Source organism: Pavona decussata, unplaced genomic scaffold (genome assembly GCF_977016875.1).
Source record: "Pavona decussata unplaced genomic scaffold, jaPavDecu1.1 SCAFFOLD_26, whole genome shotgun sequence".
In the NCBI taxonomy this organism is placed as follows: domain Eukaryota; kingdom Metazoa; phylum Cnidaria; class Anthozoa; order Scleractinia; family Agariciidae; genus Pavona; species Pavona decussata.
This window is the reverse complement of record NW_028145449.1, coordinates 4118311-4144000: the sequence shown is the minus strand read 5'-3', so window position 1 is coordinate 4144000 and position 25690 is coordinate 4118311. Positions and strand designations below refer to the sequence as shown.

The following is a 25690-nucleotide window of genomic DNA, read 5'->3' as shown; positions in this document are numbered from 1 at the left end:
CTTTCTATACTGAGGAGAAAGGGCTCTACAAACTTATCTGTTGGTGTTCGTCCCATTGAGCTAATATTCAATCTTAACTGTACTCTAGCTTGAATCAGGGGGTTCCTATTTCAAGATCCAAATAGAGAACGTTTATTTATTTAGTTGACCTTACATGTGTTGCATGTTCCTTCTTCTCGTGCAGCCGAGCACTATGTTTTTCCTCACGGTAGGAGTGCTGTTTCAAAGTATTGAAAACACTGTTTGGCAGTTTGAGATGAAACTCTGAACTGCACACATCTTTATCATGAGACTTTGGCTCGGGAGATTGTGCAAGCACTCCTCATGTTATTGACATTAAATAAATTTCTTTCTATGGTGACCAGATTACCTTATCAACTCTGTTGATAAAAACAAACATTTGAGATGAGTGTGCCAGTACCTTAGCTATTGTGATGTCCACATTGTCTTTATGATACTCAGCTAATGCCTTCCAGGTGGGTGCAATCTAACGGCAATGGTTACACCTGTCAAAGGTGGAAAAAAAGGGGGGCTTATGCAGTGCTGATGGTTTGGGGAAAAAAAGCTTTAAATGTGGACATGGGATTTCTCTAGCAAATTAGCTACTTACTATGGGGCGTAGAACTTTATAAAGTGCAGACCCATTTCCACATGTTTGTCAAAGTTCTCTGACGTCAGTGTGTACAGGCCTCTGGTTCAGTCGTCTCTGCTAAATCTTCCCCTTTTACCTGTAACTTTCAATAACATATAGCTGTCACGTGTGATTAGCTAGCTACATTGGTTCAGGGCAATTTTTATACGTGCCCCCAGGTTTGGAATGCCCTTCCACTGCAGCTAAGGATGTATGATTCCATAGGTAGCTTTAAGAAAAGGCCTGAAGACTTTTCTTTCTAGAAAGGCATATTGTTGAGATTAATTAGGAAAAGTTTTATTTATTTTAGTTATACGGTCGAAGCTCTCGTAAGCGGGCACCCTCGGAACGCGAAAAAAGTGTCCGTAACTTGAGCTGGCTGCTTACGAGAATGGTTCTGGTAAGAGGCCACTAAAGGTGTAGGGGATAGCTGGCCGCTTACGGGAGCTTGTCCAGCTAACAATAAATACAGTACCGTATTGGAAATATAAAAAAAAATACCGCCGTATTAAATGACATTTTTGTTTTCTTGCGCCCTATACTGTACAACCCTACGGCGTAGTGACGATAACTGAACAGTATTAATCTGTATACTGCAGTACTAGGGCTTTCCCGTTACGATTTTTTAAAAACAACAAATTACAATAAACACAATTACACCATAAACAAGAATGATGAAATACTCAGACACATTCCTTTGAGGATGTCGCTGCTTGTTAGCAACTTTTTTTCCGGGGAACAAACAAAGGAAAGACTATTGTAAGGGGAAAGCGAGTAAACAGAGGAGCCAGATATGGCTGAGAATTTCCTTGCTAGTATATGTTTTATGAGGACACTTGGCTAAAATCGAAACTTGAGTGCCTTGGCTACAGTGTTGTGCTGACAACCTTGTAATTCCAGTCACAAGGGCATATGCATATAAGTGGTGTTTCGAAATGTAACCGGACGTAGATGACGACATAACAAACACTGAAATATGGTACTGAAATTACTGTAAAATAATGGTAACGAACGGCGATGTAAAGTTGATTGATGAAACCAAGACACAGAGGTTGTTAATAGGATTTTCTTTGGGGTGTCCGCTAACGGGAGCTTAAAAGCAAAGAAAAAGTCTAAGTCGTAATCTCTGAAAGTGTCCGCGGCCGCTTACGGGAATGTCCGCTTACGAGAATGTAAAAATACAGAGTTTGTATGGGAGTTAAAACGGGGTTTTAAAACAAGGCAGCCGTAAGTAGAGCTGTCCGCTCTACTTAAATTATTATTATTATTATTATTATTATTATTATTATTATTATTATTATTATTATTACTATTATTATTATTATTATTATTATTATTATTATTATTATTATTATTATTATTGTTGTTATTATTACATGTGGGCACAGTTGTCCAAAGCCCGATTAGGCTAATCCTGGATTTACATGAACTCTGATTTAAGTTTAATTACTAATCAATAAAGATTCTTCTGAAAGATTTTTGTATGTTTACTACAGTCAAGTAGCTTATAAATGACACCAGGATGATGTGGAAAAATTTAATAAGTCACATGGAAAACTACTTCCGTTGGATATGCACGGATATTTTGTTTAGCGCAAACTATAGTTTAGTACAGTCAAGTCCAACCTCGTTCCCAGGCTCTTTTCTCTTCCTCCCTCGAGAAAGGACCCTGGTATCCTCTGGTCACGTGGCACCCAAAATCTGGGTCCTTGACAATATTTGTCGTTAGGAAGGGGTAGTAAAGTATGCAGTTGTCGCTTTCTCAGAAGGACGGAGAAGCCAGCTGCGAACTTTACGACAACAAGCGGTTTGACAACTAAGCATTTCTACATCACGAACTCACTTGAGACCTGGAAAAGGTGCACGTTTCTTCCACTCAGGTAGAGTGTTGTTAATCCAAAAGAATTATTTTAACTAGACATACGTGACTCGCAAAACCTCGCGAAGCTAGAGCTGGGTGGAAAGCCCTCTTTACTCGTATTGTAGCATTAAATGAGGAGATTGAAAGGTTTCTGAACATAGCAGCTATTTTGGTAATAGGCTCCTGCAAACGCCTAAATTCCATCTTAAGAAGTTCCCAAAACAGTCGTTTATCTTGAATATATGTATACCTTTTTAGTAATTTCGGATACATTTTACAAATTTGTTCTGTATACTTATCATCTTTCAATAAAGCGTTGTTAAACTTCCAGAAACCAGGGCCCCTAGGGGTCTCTTTGATCCAGTGCAACGATAGGGTAGACTGTCCTATGATCGTGTGCTATCGAAGGTTGAATGTCAACTTTTTGAACGTATTTGGTTAAATTTTTAGCTATAAGAAAAAAATCTATTCTTGATCTCATTTTTAGGGCTTTTGATTTATAATAGTATTTGTTTATAGTCAAATGTTTAACTCGTTGTATGTCTACCAGATCAAAAATATCCATTGTAGTTAAGGCAAGCCACCTTTCTTGTCTTTCTTTGTTAGAGTACAATTCCAGCCACCTCCTATAATGAGTGTCGTTAATTCAGACTTTTCTATCAGGTAGTTGTTAAGATCTTCAATAAATCGCAACTGATCAGCATGATCATTGGGCGCATATATACTACAGAGTGATGATTCCATACAATTGTAGATCGGTTAATTAAAACAATTCTTCCTGAGTTGTCGCTTAGGGAATTTTTAATTTTGTTTTCTTTGATAGATGGATTTAATAATATGCAAGCTCCTTTACCGTGGCGAGTGCCATGAGAAAAAAAGATTTCACCTCCCCATTTGTTTTTGCAGAATTACTCATCACAGGATTCGGAATGTTTCCTGTAGAAAATAAAGGGTAGCGTTTTTATCTTTAAGATATGTAAAAATTCTACTCCCCTTCATCGAATTTCTTATACCTCGAACATTTAGGGAGATGATTTTACACATATGTTTGTTAGGCATCACATCCAATACAAAATAGGCTTTGATATATGCACTCAAAAATATGACCAGAAAATAAATCAATAAAACGAAAATTTAGAACACAGAACACTTAAAGTCCGAATTGGGTACTAACCTTTATAAATGCTCCCACCCATATTTCCCTCCTCTCTGAGTTAATCAACAAGCTAATAAGATTATTTGTAAGGATTACAGTAACGGTAAATTTTCCTCTGTCATTTCAAACATTGTTTTTTCGATTAAAATAACAAGTCCGCTCACAGGTTGTCGAAATCATAGTCGCTGAAGATTCGAACAGGATCGCCACTCGGCGATGTTTTCACAAAGATTTAGTCATCGATTGTCCAAAATCACGTCAAAAGCCCATCTTTTTTTCATTTCGCTTGCTCTCGATACAAGTCCTCGTCTATAATTCGTCAGGTTTTTCGTTGAGAAAGATTCGAGGTTTTTCAGCCCTAGCTGCATTGGAATAACCCGCGGGAAACACATCCGACACTTAAACATTCCTTCACTGACTTAACTCCTTCCTTATATAAACTCGTTTTAACTTTGTGGCTAATAAATTTGACAATAACTGGACTCGAATTATTGCCAGATCGTTTGTGTTTGTGTGTTATCTCAATGTCACTCGGATTAACATTAATATTTCCCGCGGTTGCCAATTTTAATACTACCTCTTCCGTCGTTGAATAGCAATCTTCTGGTATCCCATGAGTTTCTAGGCCATTTTTCCTGGCATACAGCTCCAAATCATCGAGCGCCGTGTACAGATTGTCCGTCTATTCCACTTGCTTCTGGAGTTTATCTTTAGCTTGTTGAAGTTTGGTCTTCAGAGTTTCATTAGTTTTTGACACCTTTTCCAATGATGTTTTTAAAACGCCAACTTCTCTTTTTTTTGATTGAAGGGACAATTTTAACTGCTTTATGTCCTCTCTTAAAGTAAAGTTCTCTTTTAAGATGCTTGAATTGTGACCGACTATTGAAGGTCCGCTAACATGTCACGCATCTCATAAAGCGTTGGTTCTTCCTACGAAGCTGCATTATCAGATTCTTTACGGTCCGCCACGTTTTCGTTATCTTCTTCGTGAGCGTTTGGTTTGTTATTTAGCCGTTTAGCGACGTTCGTCTCTTCCTCTGTTGAACCGCGGTCTCTTCGTTTGTTTTTCTTGCGAGTTATAGGACCATTAACCAAAAATTTTTCACCGAAAGAGAGGAGGGAAGACACTGCTCAAAATTCACGTCCGCTCCACACGAGCTTCACGCATGACGTCATTTTTGCAGAGCAGCCATCAGTTTAATTTTGCTCCCAGGCTCCTCTCTCTTCCTCCCTTGAGAAAGAACCCCAGTTTTGGCTGGCCACATGGAACCCAAAATCTGGCTCCTTTTCTTTAAATGAGTGCTCTTTGTTTCTTTATCAACATGATCAATACAAAGTTTTGAACCAACAGAATTAAAAACACATAGGTTATAAAAAATTCGCATTGTGGCATAGCAACTCAAAAGCCAAACCACATATCAAGGCTGTAAATATGGCCGGGGAACAAGGATTTTCCTCAGCTATTATGAGTTGAAATGTTCAACAACACATCAAATCGTCGGTTAACACAATACTGGACGGGATTATTTACATTTAGTTTGTTAACAGTAATTAAAATTGTACCTTGGCTATTGTTACATGTTTACTGTTAGGTACTTTGCTGCAGTATTCAGGTGACAGATTTAATGTCGGAATGAAATTTTTGCAGTGCTCGCACCTGTTGGCGTCAAAGACAAAAATTGTTCACTGACGAGGCGGTTCATCTTATGTAAGCTTTTAAAATCGTTTCGTTACCCGGTTACAAATTCAACCTTTAATATGCTTTTCTGAGCGAATTTATTTACCTTTTAAAAGCAGACTTTTTTTAAGGGAATAAAGCAAAACCACGTTTAATTAACTGCAGTACAAGAGTGACAAAAAAGAAAACAAAATCGATCATTTGAGATCACAATTTAAACATGTACAATGCAATAAAACCCTGACTTGAATCTACCAGGAAGTACGGAGCTTACGTACTGTTTTAAACGTTGTACATAATACAACTTACCAAGGTCCATAAAACATTACAAAATGCGTGGATGAGCCAAACACTCTATGTCATCAAAGTCTACATCTGTGAGTGAAAGCACCTTATCATTCAGGCTTGGAGAAAGAAGGCAAGGGAAGAACAAAAACAAGGACTACTTCTTCTGCAGCCATGTTTTACACAAGGACACGTATTGTTTTGGTTAGCCTGCAATGCAGGCGTATTTTTGGATCGGGAGCGCTGAATAATCCTTCGTTGCTGTCATCTTGGGCGAGGAAGCGCGACGGGGCTGGAGCGAGTCAAAAGTGACCCTAAGGGAGACGACGACTGGCTGAGAAATAAGGGAGGGGGGAGGGGGAGAGGAGAGAAAAATTTCCTGCCCCCCCCCCCCCCCCCTCAGCCTCATTCAAATACGCGAACTAAATTTATTATTCAGCGCTCGCCCATGAAAAACGCTTGCACTGCAGGCTATGTTTTGGTGGGAAACCGCAGACCAGCCAATGGACGACTTCTGCTTGCAGGCTAATCTTCATCTGTAACGTACTGTAAACGAAGAGAAAAACTGGAAAGAGATAAAACAGAACAAAAAAAATGAAATATCCTGCGTGACTGGCAATATTGTCAGCACGAAGGTACGAGGCCTCAGAACTGAGACAGACAGACAGACCCCAGGAGAGGCGGGAGGGTGGTACTCTCCCATATGGCGGGGACGTGCCGTTGCCCGGATAGTGTATATTTTTTTGGCCCCTCTGCCCTGAACAGCGTATATGATTTCAAGTAAGTCTGTCCTAATCAGGGTCTGGACCCGTCCAAGAGAGGGTATGACTGCAAGACTGTCGTCGAGTATTTAGCAACAGGGACCTTAAAACACGACGGCGGCGGCAACGACAACGCCACAAAACGAATGCAAAAGGCTCAATGAGCAAAAACAATCGCTCTGCACGTGCGCTTGAACTTTTGGTACTTTTCTCTGCCGTCCTCTGCAAAACAAGACTTGAAATGACCAAATTCAAGGTTTTGTGGAGAACATGAACACAACACGGTGAATTTTCATTCTCTCATCAGTCTACAGCAAATGCACAAATGCAGGTGTTTCTGGTCCATGTTTTTTGAACACTCCGGGCTCAATTCTTTCTTAGTCACATTTTAGCAACCTTAACTGACTCGAAAGGATTGCCAGTTTCTTTTTTGGCTGCTTATCTTGAATCATTATCATTTTCCCAAAATGATACAGAGTTTGTCATATTAATCGAGTGGAACGTATCAGTCTCAAATATAATTAACCCTTTAAGCCCTAACAGTGACCAGAATTCTCCTTGTAATATCAATTCTTATTCAACCCCTGAGGTCACGAGAATTAAGGACATGATCACACGAAGTGAATTTCCTTAACATTTAAATACCTTCTCCCCAGTATTTTGGTAAGAAAAGTATCAGGACAAGATAGGAGAATTTGTTCTTTGATATTAGGGGATAAAGGGTTAAACTTGGGATATATACGCTGTTCTTCATGGCCATTATTTACGAAGCGTGCCTAAGTTAAGATGTCTCCTGAGTCCAACGATAATCTATTATTAAAAAAAAAAAAAACTAGGATACATCTTACCTTAGGAAAGCTTTAATAGTGAATCTAGCACCAGGCTTTCCTAATAATATTTTATTATTAACAGTGAAAGAAGCAAACCACAATGGTGAATTAAACCATGTTACAATGAACAATATTTTTGTCAAACGTCTCATATTTGTCTGGATTTGAAATGTAAAGATATAATTAGGACTTCAACATTGGAAAGTAAGTTGCAGAAATGCAGACAACAGACAGAATTAAAATTACATTCACGGTAGACGACTAAGAACAGGAATGATCACGTGACCATGTTTACCCCGCATTTACCGCTCGTTGTTTTTGGTTTCTAAGAAAAATTGGTTGTTTTCAGGGTCCAGTTTTTCGAAAGCCGATTAACGCTAATCCACGATTAAAAGTTATTCATCTCGCTCATTCACAATATTTTTAAAAGCTAATTTTAAGCTAATGGTAAAAAAAAAAAAATCTAAGTAAAAACTGAAGGAACAAAAATCTTTCGAAGAATCTTTATTGATCAGTAATTAAACTCGAATCAAACAGTTCACGTTAATCCAGGACTGGCTTAATCGGGCTTTGAACAATTGTGCCCTGTTTAATATAATAAAAGGTCAGAATAATCATTTTGTTTTCCTCTTTTCCCATCTATTTACTAATTTTTTTCAAGAAAACGTCAACGCGAATTTTCACGTTTCCCGTTTGCCGTAAACGCGACTCTAAATCTCTAATGGCTCAAAGATATTTTACAAAACAAAATAGCATTGCTTAACAGTTCTGTTAAATGGTAACTGCACCGTTCCCCCGTAATAATTTAAAGTAGACATAAATAACACTGATAGATTTGCATTAAGATGTTTCCAGCATTACGCAGTGAATATTTCCCGTATCATGTAGCGAGTCCGATACTAATGTAAAGTCACTTCCAGGATACGGGAATGAAAATATTTCCCCTAAGACATAAATTACTCACAACTCGGGTAAGTCCTTCAGGGCCTTGAAATTTAAAATAAGGATTTAAGACAGGCATTAAACAAAGAAACTGGGTCCAGATACGTTAAAAAGCAAAATACTAAGATCAGCCTTAATTAAGTATGTGCTGATACTTAGTGAGTCAAGGCCAAGCAACAACCGTGGACGATAATCCTGCTGGTATACGTTGGATCAATTGCTGATCTGATCGGCTTAACAAATACAAATGATAAAAGAAGCAGAGACCGATACAACGTAGAATTATTTGCGCAATAGCGGAACTACGTTAAACTAAATTGATTGACAGTATAAAATATGAAGCAAATGAAATAATAATAACAAAAAATAAAAAATAATAAAAGGAAAAAAGCTAGTACATTTCTTCGCGAATATTAAGGCCATGTGGAAAAAGTGTTCTGCCTTTTGAGATTAAAAAGGCTTCCCTGGCCTTACGGATTGAGTCCCGGTTAGAGTAGACTTTTTCTATGGGGATTAATTGCATGTCGTTAGCGGTGTAGAACCTGGCAACAAATTGCAGGGATGGCACTAAAAAGTAGATATTAAGGAGCATTTGAAATTGACCCATCCCCTCCCCCCACCCTTGCCTCCCATCCCTCCCCTAGCTAATCAGATCGTGGCGGAAATGGTTTCAGATTTGTGTTTTAAGGGAACAAAATGCTTTATTTCACATCTCCAGACTGCTTTTCCTGTTTCAGTAGACAGTGTTTCTTTGAGCAAACCACTGAGAGTCAACTGAATTAACCGGAGTTCAATGTAACAACAACAATTTCAGTAACGATTTTGCACCCATTCAATAATAACCATCCGTAAGGAAGGTCAACACATCTGCCTTTTTGTGTCACATGAAACGTAACCTTGACCACAGACTACAAACAAGCTGATAAATCAACAGCTCTGCTTTTTTGGTTAGATATGAAATCTATTTAATCTTAACTTGAAAAATGTCTAAGAAACAATTTTCAACACGTTAAAGTATTGAAGAAGTATTCTATTAATTTCAGGAGCCCTTCCGTGCGAAGAGAATATTTCCTAGTTAGACAAGTTCTAAAGAGAATGACAGCTTAATTTCGATTATAAAATAACACCGTTGGATATACAATAAAATAGACAAAGGAAGTTCTTGTTTGGTTTCGGGCGGCACTGTATTTATTTTGGTTGACCTCTGAGTTCAAGTACTGAACAAACAAACTAAAGTAGCTTGTGCAAGTTCTGACTTGCTTGTGGTATACGTGATGGCAGCGATGTAACTTGTGAAAATTGTTATGAACGAAGTCGCCATAATTCAGTTACTTAATAGCCAATGGCGAGAGGCTTTTTTGTAATTCACTTGAATAATGAAAGTGACACTTGACAAAACGGTCGATTGAAATGTTTACTACAATCGTCGAAAATAATCTTGGGAAGATTCCAAAGTTCACCCTCGATTTGACTTTCCTCTCCTCCCCTGTTTCAATATGGAGCTTAAAAAGTAACTTTTTACGCATATAGTACGGATTGTGGGGAATCCAACATTAAACAGGGCAAGGGGGTGGGATGGGGGTGGGGGCAGGGGGGAAGAGGAGACGACTAAGAAAGTAGCATTGCTTAACAGTTCTCTTAAATGGTAACTGCACCGTTCCCCCATTACAATTGAAAATAGACATAAATAACACTGATAGATTTGGAATTAGATGTAAAAAAATAATTCTTTTTTTCTAGCATTACCCAGTGAATATTTTCCTTATCATGTAGCCAGTCTGATACTAATGTGAACTTCAGAATACGGGAACGAAAATTTTTCCGCTTAGACATAAATTACTCACAACCCGTGTAAGTCCTTTAGGGCCTAGGAATTAGAAATAAGGATTTAAGACAGGCTGTTAACAAAGAAACTGGGTCCAGGTACGTTAAAAAGCAAAATATTAAGATCAGCCTCAATTAACCGGAGATCAGGGGTTGAAGCGAGAACCTGGCAACAGATTGCAGGGATGTCAACAGAAATTACTTCAGATAAGGACCATTTGAAAGCGATTTCCAAATTGACCTAGCCCCTCCCCCACCCTTGTCCCCCATCCCTCCTCTAGCTAATCAGACAGTCGCGGAAATGGTTTCAGATTTATGTTTAAGGGAAAAGATGCTTTATTTGACATCTCCAGACTGCTTTTCCTGTTTCAGTAGACAGTTATTATTTCAGAAAACCACTGAGAGTCAGCTAAATGAACCGGAGTTCAGTGTAGCAACAACAATTTCCGCAACGATTTCGCACTCATTTAATAATAACCATCCGCAAGGAAGGTCAACACATCTGCCTTTTCAAGTCACATGAAAAGTAACCTTGACTACAGACTACCAACTAGCTGAAAAATCAACAGTTCTCCTTTTTCGGTTAGATATGAAATCTGTTTAATCGTAACTTGAAAAATGTCTAAGAAGCAATTTTCAACACGTTAAAGTATTGAAGAAGTATTCTATTAAGTTCAAGAACCTTTCCATGCGAAGAGAATATTTCCTACTTAGACAAGTTCTTTAGAGAATGACAGCTTAATTTCGATAATAAAATAATACCGTTGGAGATACAATAACATTGACAAAGAAAGTTCTTGTTTCGTTTCGTGCAGCACTGTTTTTATTTTGGTTGACCTCTGTGTTCAAGTACTAAAAAAAAACTTAAGTAGCTTGTGCAAGTTCTGACTTGCTAGTGCTATACGTGATGGCACGCTCTAACTTGCGAAAAATTGACGTCGCCATAATTTAGTTACTTAAATAGACAATGGCGAGAGGCTTTTTTTGTAATTCACTTGAAAAGTGAAAGTGACAGTTGACAAAACGGTCGATTGACATGTTACCTACAATCGTCGAAAAAAATCTTGGGAAGATTCCAAAGTTCTACCTCGATTTGACTTTCCTCTTCTCCCCTATTTCAATGTGGAACTTAAAAAGTGAATATTTACACCTATAGTGTGGATTGTGGGGAATCCAACATTGAACAGGGCAAGGGGGTGGGTTGGGGTGGGGCAGGGGAGACGACAAACAAAGGCGATGTCATAAATTGAGACCCACTTTTTGTTGCCTTGTTGAGCAACCTTCCCAAGAAATTTGTCGATGATTGTAACTTTGATTTTACTTTACGGTGACAAGAATAACTTTCAGTACAACAACAATAGTCGTGTCGATTAATCTGTTGCCCTTAATTGATACAAAATAAACAAACAATATATGTAGTAAAATACCGTTCTTCTCTAGAACAAAGGTTTATGACATGCCTAATTATCAACATAACCAAATGAAGTGTACTGTCATCCGCTGTCACTCAAAATAAAGGCACAGCTGTCATGCTAGCTTTTCTTTCCTTTCTCCTTCTGACCCCGAACAAAGTCAGACATATTTTCTCAGAATGCACAGGAACTTCAATGTTTTGCTGAAGCTAAACTTATCAAAGGGAAATATCTGTCACTTTATTTTTGTTTTAATGGTCTCTGCAGCTGATTAACAGTTTCTGTAGGAAAATTTTCTTTGAAGTGGGATAGTAATGCGAACTTCCAGAAATGGTTAATTATATAAAAGTAACGTAACGAAAACGAAAATATGTCCACGTAGACATAACTTATTGGAATCGTGATAAGTGCTGGCCATTTAGCAAGTTGACTTTTTCTATTGTTTTCATGAGACTAAATTTAATAAACGTCACGGCGAAGGGCAAATTCATGAATGTTTACTTTTAGCGGAGAACAGGGAGCAGGAACCCAGAGGAGAAAGGAAGGGACGTAGACTGAGGAAGGAAAAGCGTACACAAGAAGCAAAATAACAAAAGTGACGTTGATACGCATATCTGACAAGGAAACTTGGAGCCGTAACCAATACTTTGCAACAAGAAAAACGGAGACAATGAGCTTTGAACCACCGAGGAAAAGGAAAGGACTGAGTACACAGGGGAGGGGAAGGGGGGAAGTTTATGACTCCCAAGGGACAGGCGGAAGCGTGTGATTGTCCAGACCGGCAAATGAATCTCACGTGATACATTGTGATAATCTACTCTCATCACATTAAGCTGCTCAGTTATCAAATCACAGATCTATTAGCTGTTATGATTAAGTGGTATTTAAATTGCGATGAAACAACTTCAGTTGTAGCGCTATTTTTATAAGCAGACATCGTCCAGAATGCCTGGCGCTCTTCCAAATAAAGGCGGGAAAACTTCTTTGCTTGCTTTTATCTCGCGCTTTTCCTTACAAGTTTATTTCCCTTAGAATGGGCAATACTTTGATAAGTAAAATAAGTAAAACTTGCTCAATACTTCAATAATGAAATTGTTTTTTATCCAGACCATAAAGTCATATTTTTTATCCCTCCAAATAAAGCTCTCTCAAATGTCACAGGTGATGTGTCTTTGCTAAGATTTTATTGCGTAAATAGTTTATTTGTATAAATGCCATCATTGTTTTAGAGGAATTGATACACCCTTGCTAAGGTATGAGAAATCACGTGGGTTGTCAAACAGGGGTTATAAAACAGCTGCGTATAGGTCCAAGTCAAGGACTGCTCCTTTGGATTTCCCAAGATTGCTTCAAGATGAATCATTGGAAAATATTAGCATTGGTGTTTCTCTTATACCTGGAGAATTTTGTTTCTACCGTGAAAGGTAAGCTAGAGTACTATAACCTAACTCATTTAATGCGAAATGGTTAGGAATATCTATTGATGTATATTCTCCATTTATTGAAGACATCGAAGCCCGTGTTGGAAGCCAGTTGCGAAACTTTTCAAAACGTTATTCATATTTCGTAAGTTTCATTTTAAGGAACAGTTAAACATGGATTTCAATTATTCTTTTGTGACTTCAGTTTCTGTTTTTGGTTGATAATTTGAGGACATATTAGAAATTGTACTAAGTAAATGGAAGTTAAGGGAACGCCCCCTGTAGGAAGATACCAAATGTTCTTACATTGCTGCGAAAACGAAACAAAAACATAAAAAGCAATGAAATTTAGTTCTTTGAATACCATTTATCTCTTCCAATAGAAGTACTCATGAAACAAAAACTTTTCGTGCCATTTACAAAAGGATCCCAATCATATCCGGGTTAAACAGCCTTACACTGCGCTAGAGAATTCCAGCCTTTGTAAGATCAGACAACATTGATACCGAACTCCGTTATTTGTTTCGCGTGGTTTCAATCTTGCAAAGGTTACTAACCTCTTAGTTCAAATATACAACTAAAATTGAAGTTGCGCAGACAAGCACGTTTTGCAGTACTTGGCAGCACAACAACTCTTGATCTCAGCATAATTCAGCTATTGAAGTTGACAACGATGACACTTTAAAAACAGAGTTGTTTAAAGGTCGGCCAAACTTGCATTTAAGGTCTTCATTTCAGCTTACCTTTTTGAAGGCGATTAATTTCAGCACAAGAACCTTCTTTCGGCAGACAATCTTTTCTCTGTCTCGAGTACAAAATGAATAGCGAATATTTACTGTTATCAAAAGACTGTACACACTCCCTTTGGAATTTAATAGTCGTTCCACTAAATGGGTTCATCGATGAATTTCAACAGCGCCGATTTAAATTATTTTGGTGAGAATATCGCATGCAATTTTGCTAAATGGTTGCAGGATTTTATGGTCAACCAAGGAAGTCTTGTCTTAAGTCTTTCATCTATTTTGGCTTTAATTTAGTGAATAGACGGTGGGTTAGAATATTGTGCCATTCATCAAATACCTGGAAAATGTAAACAATGCTTCTAAAGATTCTCAAAATCGTCACATTGAAAATGGAAAAGTCTTGAAAATTAAATCTTAAAGTTCGTGGCTTGTTTGTGCAGCCTTATCGATCTAGGAATTTTACGACTTGTGGATCTTAAACAATTAATGGTATTTCCTGCTGGGCTGGAGCAAGCCCTTACTTGCAGAGGGATTTTGTTCTTTTTCGGGTACCTTGTTACATCAGTACCTTGTTAGATTGCAAAACAGTATGGTGCCTGATTACGTTAACGTTCTGTAACTTTAGAAGACATCGATCTCAGTTAGTTCTTCTCCATAGGGTGCTTACTTATTTTACTTCTGTGATGCACTATTTATTCCACTAAATTATTATTTTTTTAATCTTCTTTTCTGTGTAATGCACCTTTACTCCCACTAACAGCACCCCACCCCCTTCCCTCTATTCTCTCCTTAAACACAATATCTTCAAACCGGATTATCTCTTGAATCCTTAGGTGTCACCATGCAGAGAGGAAGAATAAATTCAACTGAGATACCACAGGGGTGGAACTGCAACAGCGGCTGTGATGTACCTCATCACTGTACATTGCCACGATGCACAAATGTGGTATTCCCTCAGACGTTTAGTGGATCGGGGACGGTAGGTTTATAACTCTAGGAATAACAATGAGCTTCATGGTGATCCCAGGGGATCTTGCTTTTTATCACATCCTTAGGGAAGTTAATTCCTTTTTTTGAACCCCAGGGATATTCAATGCGAACGACTTCCGCTACTGAAATATACAGTGTCAACAACTGGAAAGAAATCTGTTTTTTTTTTATGCAGCAGAAAATTGTTTTCCTATAATTTTGCTGCTGTGATGCATGTATGTTACTTCGCACTTACTTTCTTCATTCTGACAAATAAAAGGTTGTCTTAACATCGGATGAGAGAGAATTGTTTGAAAAAGGTAAAATTTAGTTGCCGCCATCGCTGTGTGTCAGTTGTCAATAAAAACCTCAAACAAATGAATGAAATATTTAAAATTATTTTCTTGTTTGCTACGTGGGCGACTAACAATAACATCACGTAATCCGTGTGTGAAGAAAGCATAAAAAGAAGATTGCATACGATAGAACTGGGATTGTGTACCAGTTATTAGTCTATATTTCCTTGTATGTATTTCGAAATCATAAAGCTCCAGTAGGATCAAGTTGATTGGGCTCTTAAATCCAAGGAAAAAACAAAACAAAACAAAAAAGACAAAAGTAGCATAAACAAACTTTTTCGAACAGAGCATGGGAGGGATAGTGAGTGGCTAAGGGGAAACAAAACAACTCCTCATCGCCCCCCCCCCCCCCCCCCACCACCTTTACAAAAAAAAAATAACAATACAAATAGTAATAATTAAGAAAAAAAAACGTTTCCAATAAATGATAACAAGTACTATGGGTGATGATGACATATCGAATATATCTACTGGGTCCTGTAATATTCCTCTGTTATTTAACGTCAAATCAAAAGGTTGATTGTTCTCCAATCATTCATGCTTTATTATAGTTATATTTCTAAGATGTGGGAAAAGTTGTTGTTATTATTTTGAGAGTGGAGATTTCGGAAAGAGGGGGGAATTAGTGTTTAATCTCTACTTGATTGGTAATGTTCCTGAATTGTGAAATACAAACAAACGATATATGTTTATTCATAAGATGTTACTCTCCTGCTTAATGTTCTTGTACTTTTCTACCTTTTAACTTTTAGGTTCGAGTTTTTGTGTCACTGAGTCATGAGGATTCCTCTATTGTTCATTCACCGTCAGCCTATTGGGCAACCGAGATAAATACTTCAGGATTTCAGCTATGTCAGCGTGCAACAGGCTCCACAAATGGCACAGGAACAATCAACTGGGTGGCCTTCCAAGACAAACCAGGGATATTGCATGGGAGCGTAACTTTTAGTGGAATATGGACAACAGAAACCAAGTGTGAAAAAGTCACCTTTTCTCAGGTTAGACAATAGAAGTGACGTTAGAGCTAACGATATATGAACTCTTCAATTTTCACGTTGCCCGTTTGACGCTTAAAAGCAACCAGTGCGCCTGCCCTGCCCAGTTAGATCAAGCAAAAAGGGTGTTCCGTTGAGTGTCAAGTCTTGCCATTTTGAATTTCATTACCGTGTTCCCTTTAATATCAGCCAATAACCAAGAAGAAACAGCTCTCGAATCTTCCAGAACCAATTTTTTAATGCTCTCAATGAAACTTCCTCAACAGTTCTCTTGGGTGCATGCTCAGTGACTTCCCATTCTAGTGCGCACTAAACAACAATGCTCATTATCTCCTCAACGCACCGAAGTATGTTATTTGATGGCAATAGATATCACTTGAATAGTGAAATTCTTATATAGACTCTCCAAAACTGGGACTTGATCTCAATGATTGAGAAAAGCAGCAACGAGAAAAATACAAAACAATAATTTTCACTAAGTCCCAAAACGTAAACATTTCTTTCAGAAATTGAAAGTGAGATTATTATGCAACTTAGTAAACAGAACTATAGGAAAACGCTGATAAAAAGACGTACTGAGCATTTACCCAGCACAAACTGAAAAGTAAAAGGCATCTTCTGCCACACAGAAATTTTACTACCATCATCACATTAAAGTGCAACTTGGACCGTTATACTCCCGAAGCTTTATAGGGAATGGAAATTTGAAGGAAAGTGTGCAAAACAGTGCAACATAATAATCAGGAAATCAGCACAAGTGAAAACTACTTCTCAATTCTACCTTAAGGGCGTACTTAAAATTTTTGTCTTCCGAGTCAAAGTTTAGAGAATTGAACCTTTCAGGACAGCATGAATAGCACCAGGAATACTGTAATAAAGTACGCCAGAAGCTATCCACAGGCTAAATTACTCAGGATTGACCATATATATTCAACAAAACAAGCAGCACCACTGTACACTTAACACTTGAATACTTCCACACTTGTACTACGCCTGAAAACAGGACACTTGCACATGAATATTTCTTCGTACATCGAAATATTCTGGAAATGTTTTCTGCTTAGTATAGCTTTCATTTGAAAGGTCATGTCGTAGGATTTCGTCCTATCCACAAACTCAGAAGGTAGAACCACCCTAAGGCCATTCATGAACTATGAAGAACTTCGTTTGATCCATAGACTCAAAAGCTAGAACCACCTTGCGCCGTTTATACTCAAGGGTCAGAATGAACTTCAATAGCGTGGTGTCAAGTGCTCAAGGATATTTTATTTATATAATGCTCTACCTTGACTAATTTTCAACATCACCTAAATTTAATTATCAATAACGAAAACAGTTAATCTCTATCAAAAAAAGATTATGGACCTATAGAACGAATTTAATTGTCGCATTTAACCCAAGCTAAATGTTTTTCTTTTTATCAGCAATTGAAATAGCCATAAGAGATTTTCTCCAGAAATAAACCCTATTTGCGTTTTAAAATTAAAAAAGTGTTTTTTAAGCGATTGTTAAGGCATGACCCCTAAAATTAATTTTATGCTCTGATGAACTGCTTTGAGTTCATTGACAAGTCTGGCATGATATTGTTATTTCTCAAAGCTTCTTAGTGGTTTTTCGATTAAGCTAAAGATCTCAATGTTAATTGTATGACCTGAAAGTTAAACGGTTATTAAATAAAACTACAGTATATTTTGTTCGGCTTTTCAATATTTTATTGCTGTAACACGACTTTTGGCCAGCATAGCTTAATTTCCTGCCATTGTGTTTCATTGATCCAAGTATTGCATGTGTGTTGATGAATGTTTTCTCGGTCAAAGGTTCTTAAGGGGAAAAAGACGCACTTTAGTCTTGGCATGCTTCATTAGAGGAGTACGTGACAAGTCTCTTTTAGCGTAAAAGGAGGGGGGATCGTAGGCGTTCTCATGGCGCAAATTTTAATCTTATTTTGCTTTGTTTTACATTTGACTACACCCCTACCCATCCCAACTTTTCTTTTTATTTTATTTTTATGTATTTATTTATTTATTTTTCTTTCCGAGAAAAACGGCTGAAGCAATCCTTTATCGGGATCATTTTTTTTTGGTGAGCAGGTTCAATTCTTCACTGCCTGTTCTGAATTCGCGTTCGACTTGTCCCTTCCTTTGGGGATATTTTGGACTATTTCTGGTGTGTTTGATTCGCCACTCCTTGGCAAAGTGTGAGAATTCTGTATTATCAACCTGAGGACCATTATCGTTCAATGTGTGCTTGTCAGGTCATCCCTCGTAGCAGTGCATTTAAATTTGATCTCTGGCTGCAGACTGGATCCTCCTCCTTTGCATCCATAATTTCCTGCAGTCTTGTGTCTGAGCCAGGCAGTGAAGATATTACACGTCCGACATGCACAATCATTTCTTTATTATAGCCTGTCGACTGGAACATTTGATCTCGAGCTTGGAGTCGATCGCATCTGCTTTGTACATCTTCCTTCCGGGAACTCGATTAATTTCCTTCCTTCTCCTTAGTCGCATTTTGAATCGCTGGCTCCATGACAGAACTTGATCCAGTGTGTGACTTCTCACATGTGGTACCAGGGATTTGTGGTCCGTTTCCAAACCGATTGACTTCACCACGATGTATTCCCATGATTTCTCGCACGCCTCTGTCAGAGCTTAGCTTTAGCTTATTTAGTTTCGGTGGGTGGCATCGTTCTGACATGAATGATACTGGCCTCTATCCAGGAGTTGTCTGCTTGGAGCTGAAGAGTGACCACGACTAAGCCTTGTTCAGGTCACATAAGGCTAGTACCGGGACTTGTGCAAGGTCGGCTTTGGTTTGCTTGAACGCGCTCTGAAGATCACTTCTCCAGATCCACTGGTTCTCTTTCGAAAGCAGTTCTCTTATGCCCTTCGTCTTGTCAGCAAGATGTTCTGAGAACTTGCTTAATTGGTTCATGCCAAGAAATGTACTCCCTTTTTCCCAAATTCTATGGTGGCGGTGGTCTGCGATTGTTTGAAACTTTACAGTATCATCCTCGATGGCACTGGAGGTTATAGCGTGACAGGGTTAGCGCTTAACTTGCACTTTGCATGGTGGAGTTTCACGCCGGCTTCTAACGACGCATACGAGCAGCTTCTAGCCTCTTATCGTGTTCTTCCCGGTTTCTTCTCCCGTGGAGCAAGGCGTCATCTATGTTGTATTTGTCGCCCGTTATTCCCTCCAGCATCTGACTCATGTTGGAATTTCTTTGAACCAGAACTGATTCCTTTTGAGTGACGAGTTATGGACTGTTTTTGACACCAAATTCCTTAAGGTGGCAGATCGTCATGCCCCGCTCATTCAGAAAAAAGTTCGTGATATGGAAAATTGTCCATGGGTGACCGGCAACGTAAAGAAAGACATTCGCCAACGCGACTATCTGGCTTGCCTATAAATCTATGCGAAATTGGACACACGATTTCGTCAAGAAGAACAAACACACTTATAACAAGAAGCTAATTGATAATCACCAAGAAGACGCCAGAGCCTTTTGAAGGACAATGAAAACAATCCTCCCCGGGGAAAAGAAATCAACAAAGAAACGTTGTTAATGGTCTTGATTCACTGGCTAGCTTGTCCGGGAGACCACACCTCGATCGAAATCTCCGCTTCCCTTCCTCCTCTCCTCCACCTTTCTAGTTCCAGGGTAAGAAGTTTGTATTAAAAGAAACTTTACCTTTCAGAAACAATTGAGTATCTTTTAACTAATAGTCACTGTGTGTGATTTGAATCATCATTTGCCTGAAGTAGTGTTCAAACTGACTTGCTTTGCAGAGCTTTGGTGGAAGACCTACAGTGTTTGTAACCGCTAAATATTCTCGCAGTACAAAACCGAATGATGCCGTTTATGTTTGGTTGGAAAATCTAGAAAGTCGGGGATTTGAAGTCTGTATACGAGAATTCTTGCCTTTTGACGGAAAGCACCAGGATACAATTGTGGTAAGCCACTAACCGTTGAAAATAAGTTAAAGGTGACTCAACTAAGTTTAAAGTTCGTGAAAATTATTGCTGATCGAAGACGTTTTAGTAAATGGTGCTTTCGCTGTTTAAACGTATTATCAAAGGGTTGAAAAAATAAACCTCGAAAAAAATTGATCCAAAGCGCTTACTTAATTCAGCATCAAATTGTTTTATAGGGAAAGCTGCTATGGCTAGGCGTTGAAGATGGTCTGTTTGTATTCCCTGTTCAGCAAACCCGACGACACTTTCTCCTACGGGATCTCCATGAAAAACGTTAGACCCATTTGCATGAGTTGCAAGTACTCAATCGGTCCTTTTATAACCAACTGTCGTGCTATAATTTGAGAACATGGAATATTTTTATCTAGTGCCAATAGTATTAACACGTGTCAGGATTCTGCGGTCCTTCACGTGCTTTCTTGTCGCGTGTAACGTGTTGCTCGTTTACACGCGGTTACCAAATGTGGCTGTAAGAATAGTTATGTTTTATAAAGAATTAGAACAAAACACAACCCGCTTCTCTGACTGCCATCCTGTACTTGGCGGTAACATCAAAAATAATTTTCAATTTTAATTTACCTTAAATGGAAAGACCAGTAATAATAAATGAAGTTTTTCTTTTTATAGGACTGGTTCGCTTTCCTCGGCAATGGTTCTCATCTCAATTTTACGATCACTGAAGAAGCAATTTTTCCTAACAAAGGCAAACCCTCAGCTAACGACAACTATGGATTCTGTCAGGTAAGTGACAGCTGTCAGTCACCTTGCTTTATTATGAAGCAAATCCGAGCTTGCCTTTTTCTTGTACTATCATAATATACCTCACTCAAGGTGAAATTACCACCTGTGGTTGAGATTTCTATTCTCTTAATACTATCAATACATTACCCAGCACACAAGAATTGAGAATAAACAAAAAACATTATCTCAAAATATTCCTTTGCAGAGCACTATGACAATGTACAGCTCTTTTAATTAAATTATTAAAAAAAATTAGATAGAAAAACGAACATTAATAAAACAAATATAAATTAATAGATGAATAAATAAATAAATGTAAAAATAAACAAATAGTTACTAAAAAAGTTCCTGAATAAACTTTCTTTCCTAATGATTGTTTGAGTTACTTCACCGTTAGATAACGTTAATTAGAACTTCCATCTTGATTTATAAATCCAATTTGTTGTTTGTTTATTCATTGATCTACCGTTTTCAGGAAGTGCCTTTTAACACCACGTACTATGCGTCACCAGTGGTCCTTGTTTCCGTTCACCACCAATATGACCGTCAAGCGAAAAGCTTCATTCCTCCAGAAAACAACATCATCACGGCCTGGGTGGAGGTATATTACCAGCTGTCCGATTTTTGCTCTATAAGACGGGATTTTGCTTTGTGATAAGGGGATCCTAGGAAAACGCACTTTGTTCCAAATGGGGTTCAACGGATGCAAAAGACAAGTAAAAGAATCCTCCTATGGCTATGGACCCTGAGAAAAAATCAGAACGCACTTTCTTTCAAATGGGATTGAACGGATGAACTAGACAAAATAAACAATCCACCTTTGAGAGGGGACCCTGGGAGAGGAAACAAAAGCACGTTGTTTCAAATAGGGTTGAAAGGCTGAACTAGACAATTGAAACAATCCTCCTTTGGGAAAGGACCCTGAGAAAAGAATCAGAACGCACTTTGTTCCACATTGGGTTGAAAGGCTGAACTAGACAAGGGAAAAAATCCTCGTAGGGGAAGGGACCATAAGAAAAGAATCAGAACGCACTTTGTTCGAAATTGGTTCACAGGCTGAACTAGACAAGTGAAACAATCCTCCTTTGGGAAGGGACCCTGAGAAAAGAATCAGAATGCAACTTTGTTCCAAATGGGGTTGAACTACTGAACTAGACAAGTGAAACAATCCTCCTATGCGAAGGTACCCTGAGAAAAGAAACACTACGCACTTTGTTCCAAATGAAGTGGAGCGGATGAACTAGACAAGGCAAACAATCCTACTGTGGGAAGGGACCCTCGGAAAAGAATCATAACGCACTTTGTTCCAAATGGGGTTGAACTGCTGAACTAGACAAGTGAAACAATCCTACTGTGGGAAGGGACCCTTAGAAAAGATTCAAAACGCACTTTCTTCTAAATGAGGTTGAGCGACTGAACTAGACAAATTAAACAATCCTCCTGTGGGAAGGGACCCTGGGATAGGAAACAAAACACACTTTGTTCGAAATGGGGTCAAACGGCTGAACTAGACAAGTTAGACAATTCTCTCGTGGGAACGGACCCTGGGAGAAGAATCAGAACGCACTTTGTTCTAAATGGGGTTAAACGGCTGGGCCCAGTTGTTCGAAGCCAGATTAATCTAATCCTGGATTAACGTGAACTCATTAATAATTCATCAAGCCAAAACGAAGCAAATCACTACCGTGAAAGAGGTTTGGAAATGTGATCTTAATTATCATGAAATTTTGTAAACTTTTGCTCCAAGAATTATCAATAGTTTGAGAAGCTATTTTAAACACTCGAAAGAGTGTTTCCTCGAAGTTGGTTAAAAAACTCGGCTGCGCCTCGTTTTTCCAACCTGCTTCTCGGTGTTTGGAAATCGGAGGAAACACTCTTTCTCGTGTTTGATATATTAATTCGAGCTTAATTACTAATGAATTAAGATTCTTCCAAAATATTTTCTTTACCTTTGGATTGACATTAGGTTTTAAACCCATTTGTAACGACCGTGATGAAAGCCTCGATCGTGGATCAGCGTTAATCGGCTTTCGAACAACCGAGCCCTGGACTAGACAAGCGAAATAATCCTCCTTTGGGAAGGACCCTAAAAACGTTCTAAAATAGACAAGTGAAACAATCCTCCTTTTGGATCGACCCTGGTATAAGAATCTGAACGCACTTTGTTCCAAATTGGGAACACTGGGAAAACAATTAAAATGCAATTTCTTGCAAATGGGGTTAAACGGATGATCTAGACAGCTTAAGAAAATCGTCTTTGGAAGGGAACTCTAAGAAAAGAATCAGCACCCAGTTTGTTCCAAATGGGGTTCAACTACTGAACTAGACAAGTTAAACAATCCTCCTTTGGAAGCGGACCTAAGGATAAGATTCAGAACGTACTTTGTTCCAAATGGAGATGAACGGCTGAACTAGACACGTTAAACATTCCTTTTGTGAGATTAGGGCCTGGAAGAACGCTGGAAAAAAAATTCAAAATATTTTTAAAGCTATTAATTATAAAAATCTGGCTTTTTACCTAGAAATGAACACTGCATGAAGAGGGGAGTATGTGTTATCAATATAGTATTATTTTTTGCAGGAAGTTGGCCTTAAGGGTATGAAGATTTGCGTTAAAGACTTACAGGGATCAGGAAGTGGTCACGACCCTTTAACAGTCAGCTTTGCTGTGATTGGAGGTTAGCTTTTCATTTATTATATTTAGGTATTTTTGTGTTTTAATTAATTTTTTAATAAATTTATTTATTTCTATTCATTACTTATATATTTACCAAAGTTAATAATCTTTACTTACAATGCCAAGAAGCAAGACATTCAAGAAATGTCTCATTTTACACACAAGGAGGGCATAAAAGAAAATATTTCCCTTTTTTTAATTTTTTTTTTTTGTCGCAGATCTCAATCCCTGCCTTAATGTGAATTGTGCACGGTTTGGAGTGTGCAAGACGTACAGTGCGCATGACGCCCGCTGTGAGTGTTTTGAACAATGTCCCTCCTATCAGGATCCAGTGTGCACTGCGAATGGAACAACATACGACAACAAATGCTGGCATGAGTTAAGTTACTGTAGAGGACTGGAAAATAACCTTGTTTACCATCCAGGAAGTTGTGAAGGTAAGAGAGATACTCTATAATAATACCTTCCATAGAAGCTAAACAGAAGATCTTATTATATAGTTGTACAGTCTTCTATGGTGATACCAGAAACTTGTATTCTGCAAAGAACTCACTCGACTACCTGCAGAACATTCAAATGACAGCTAAAAGCAAAAGCAGATGCGTAATAACCAAAAAACAAGATCTCATGTGCCAGACCACAAGTTAATCGGGGACGTGGGAGCTGCCAAACTGGAGAGGGGTTAATACGGAACTATTAGTGAAAACATAAATGCCATTTTAATCAACACAACTGTCACTGTAGCAACTAGATTACATTGCAAAAGGTACTGCAGATCAAATACCAACCAAGCAGTGAGTTATCAGTTTGACCAACTAACGTTATGCACGTTTCATTGTTTGCCAGGTTTTCCAATTGTTCGAGGCCGCATAGAACTCCTCCATGTTCCAGAATGGTCCGATTCCAACTGCAAAACAGTCGCTTTTCCGCCATACCGCTTCTATCCGGAAAAACAGGTTCATGTTCAAGTCACCGTTAATCACATGAAACTTAACGATTCCATAACAGTCCACGACGCAGTGACTTCCTGGACTGAAAATATCAGTCCCAAAAATTTCACTATTTGCGTTATGCAAACAGGGAGAAAGCAGGAGAATTTCAACCCATTTGCTTCTGTCGACTGGATCGCGTACCAAGGAGCTCCACCAGAGGGCTTGACCGGAAAGATTCAGCTGCAAAAGTGGTGGTCTGGGACAAACTGTGCAGATGTAACTTTTCCCAAGGTAGGACTTAAGAAAACAACATTTAATAAAATACCAAAACTGAACTGAAGGTAACTCTGATATACAATCAGCAATTATCTCAGCTGAATCATCCCATAGTTTCGTTCTGTGTAGAACAACTAAACAAGTAGTTTGGAATTGAAATATATAATATAGATAAATTCGTTGGATGTTCATTCTCCCAGGAATCTCAATAAAAACAGTCCAAAACATTTAAATATACTTGCTAACCAACTGATTTTTGCCATTTTCAACTACCTCTTTTCTTGGAATTTTTTAGGACAAGTTTACTGAGGCGCCTGTGGTTCTTGTGACGTCAGAACATTTAAGGACAGGGAATGAGTATGATGCCGCTCTCATTTGGCTCGAAGATACTACAAAGAATTCTTTTAAGGCGTGCCTTAGAGAAATGCAGAATTTTGATGGAAAGCATGAGGATATTACCGTGGTATGTTCTTAACTATAGGTGTTTTGTACAAAGCTACTACCATAAATGTTCAATCCCCTGTTTGGTTGAAGTTATTGTCGCTTTGAGCATTTTTTAGGCAAGGTGAAATTTGAACGAATGTTAGAGCGTGCTATCAAATTTTTTAATAGAACAAGAACCTCTAACAAATATACCATAATTTTGCTGGAAAATTTAGGTTCTCTTGTTTTGAAAAAGTTGTGATATTCACCTTTTTTCTTATGCGTTTCTGAGTAGTTTGTGAAAGGAGTGATCATGACTTCGAGATTCAGGCCGAAAATCTGCACAGTTTGGTTTTTTCAATAAGTTGCTTTTTTTACCACGTTATCTAGCCGAAGGAAAAAAAGCATACTTAATTGATAAAACGCTTTTCCTGGCAAGACCTTCTCTAAATTAACTTGGCTTCCGAGTATGCCTTCGTCACTGACTAAATAATACATTCACTAATTTCAATAACACGTCTCGCAGATTTGGCAGTGGCTTCTCACATTTATTGGCTGGTATTCAGTGGTTCCATTTAAGACTGTTATTTCTCTTGACAGAACTGGTTCGCGTTCGCCAAACTCCACAAACCGCTGTTTAACGAGCACGGGGTGATCAGTTTTCCAAACACAAACCCACCAAAAGACGAAAACAACAACGCTTACTGTGAGGTAAGGAAAACTTGACTAGATCTAGAAAGCAACGGTGCTTAAACTTAGAACGAGTTCCAATTACCCAAAGGACTTCTGTGGGGTA

At 38.4% G+C, this 25690-nt stretch overlaps 2 protein-coding genes and 1 long non-coding RNA gene across 7 annotated transcripts in view; 2 read left to right on the top strand and 1 right to left on the bottom strand.

Annotated features, from left to right (window-relative positions):
• Positions 1 to 5745, bottom strand: part of LOC146485626 (uncharacterized) — a 50766-nt gene extending 45021 nt beyond the window's left edge. The window contains exons 1-2 of the long non-coding RNA XR_014863414.1: positions 5636 to 5745; positions 5212 to 5305 (exon numbers count right to left, since the gene is read on the bottom strand). This is a non-coding gene — a long non-coding RNA (uncharacterized LOC146485626). The remainder of the gene's footprint in view (positions 1 to 5211; positions 5306 to 5635) is intronic.
• LOC146485625 (uncharacterized) overlaps positions 1 to 25690 on the top strand; it is a 68293-nt gene that overhangs the window by 28859 nt on the left and 13744 nt on the right. The gene's annotated exons all lie outside the window — the stretch shown is intronic.
• Positions 12540 to 25690, top strand: part of LOC146485620 (uncharacterized) — a 120657-nt gene continuing 107506 nt past the window's right edge. For 4 of the 5 annotated variants that reach the window (XR_014863387.1, XR_014863385.1, XR_014863386.1 and 1 more), the window contains exons 1-11: positions 12541 to 12804; positions 14378 to 14523; positions 15625 to 15870; positions 19660 to 19824; positions 20473 to 20586; positions 21062 to 21187; positions 23168 to 23264; positions 23482 to 23700; positions 24110 to 24486; positions 24767 to 24934; positions 25495 to 25605. Coding sequence is in view for 2 of the 5 variants with exons in the window: in XM_085103417.1 (XP_084959543.1) it covers positions 12636 to 12804; positions 14378 to 14523; positions 15625 to 15870; positions 19660 to 19824; positions 20473 to 20586; positions 21062 to 21187; positions 23168 to 23264; positions 23482 to 23700; positions 24110 to 24486; positions 24767 to 24934; positions 25495 to 25605 (1938 nt within the window). In the remaining 3 variants the exon portion in view is untranslated. Of the gene's footprint in view, positions 12805 to 14377; positions 14524 to 15624; positions 15871 to 19659; positions 19825 to 20472; positions 20591 to 21061; positions 21188 to 23167; positions 23265 to 23481; positions 23701 to 24109; positions 24487 to 24766; positions 24935 to 25494; positions 25606 to 25690 lie in introns of all 5 variants that reach the window. The other variant, XM_085103418.1, reaches the window with a different exon arrangement.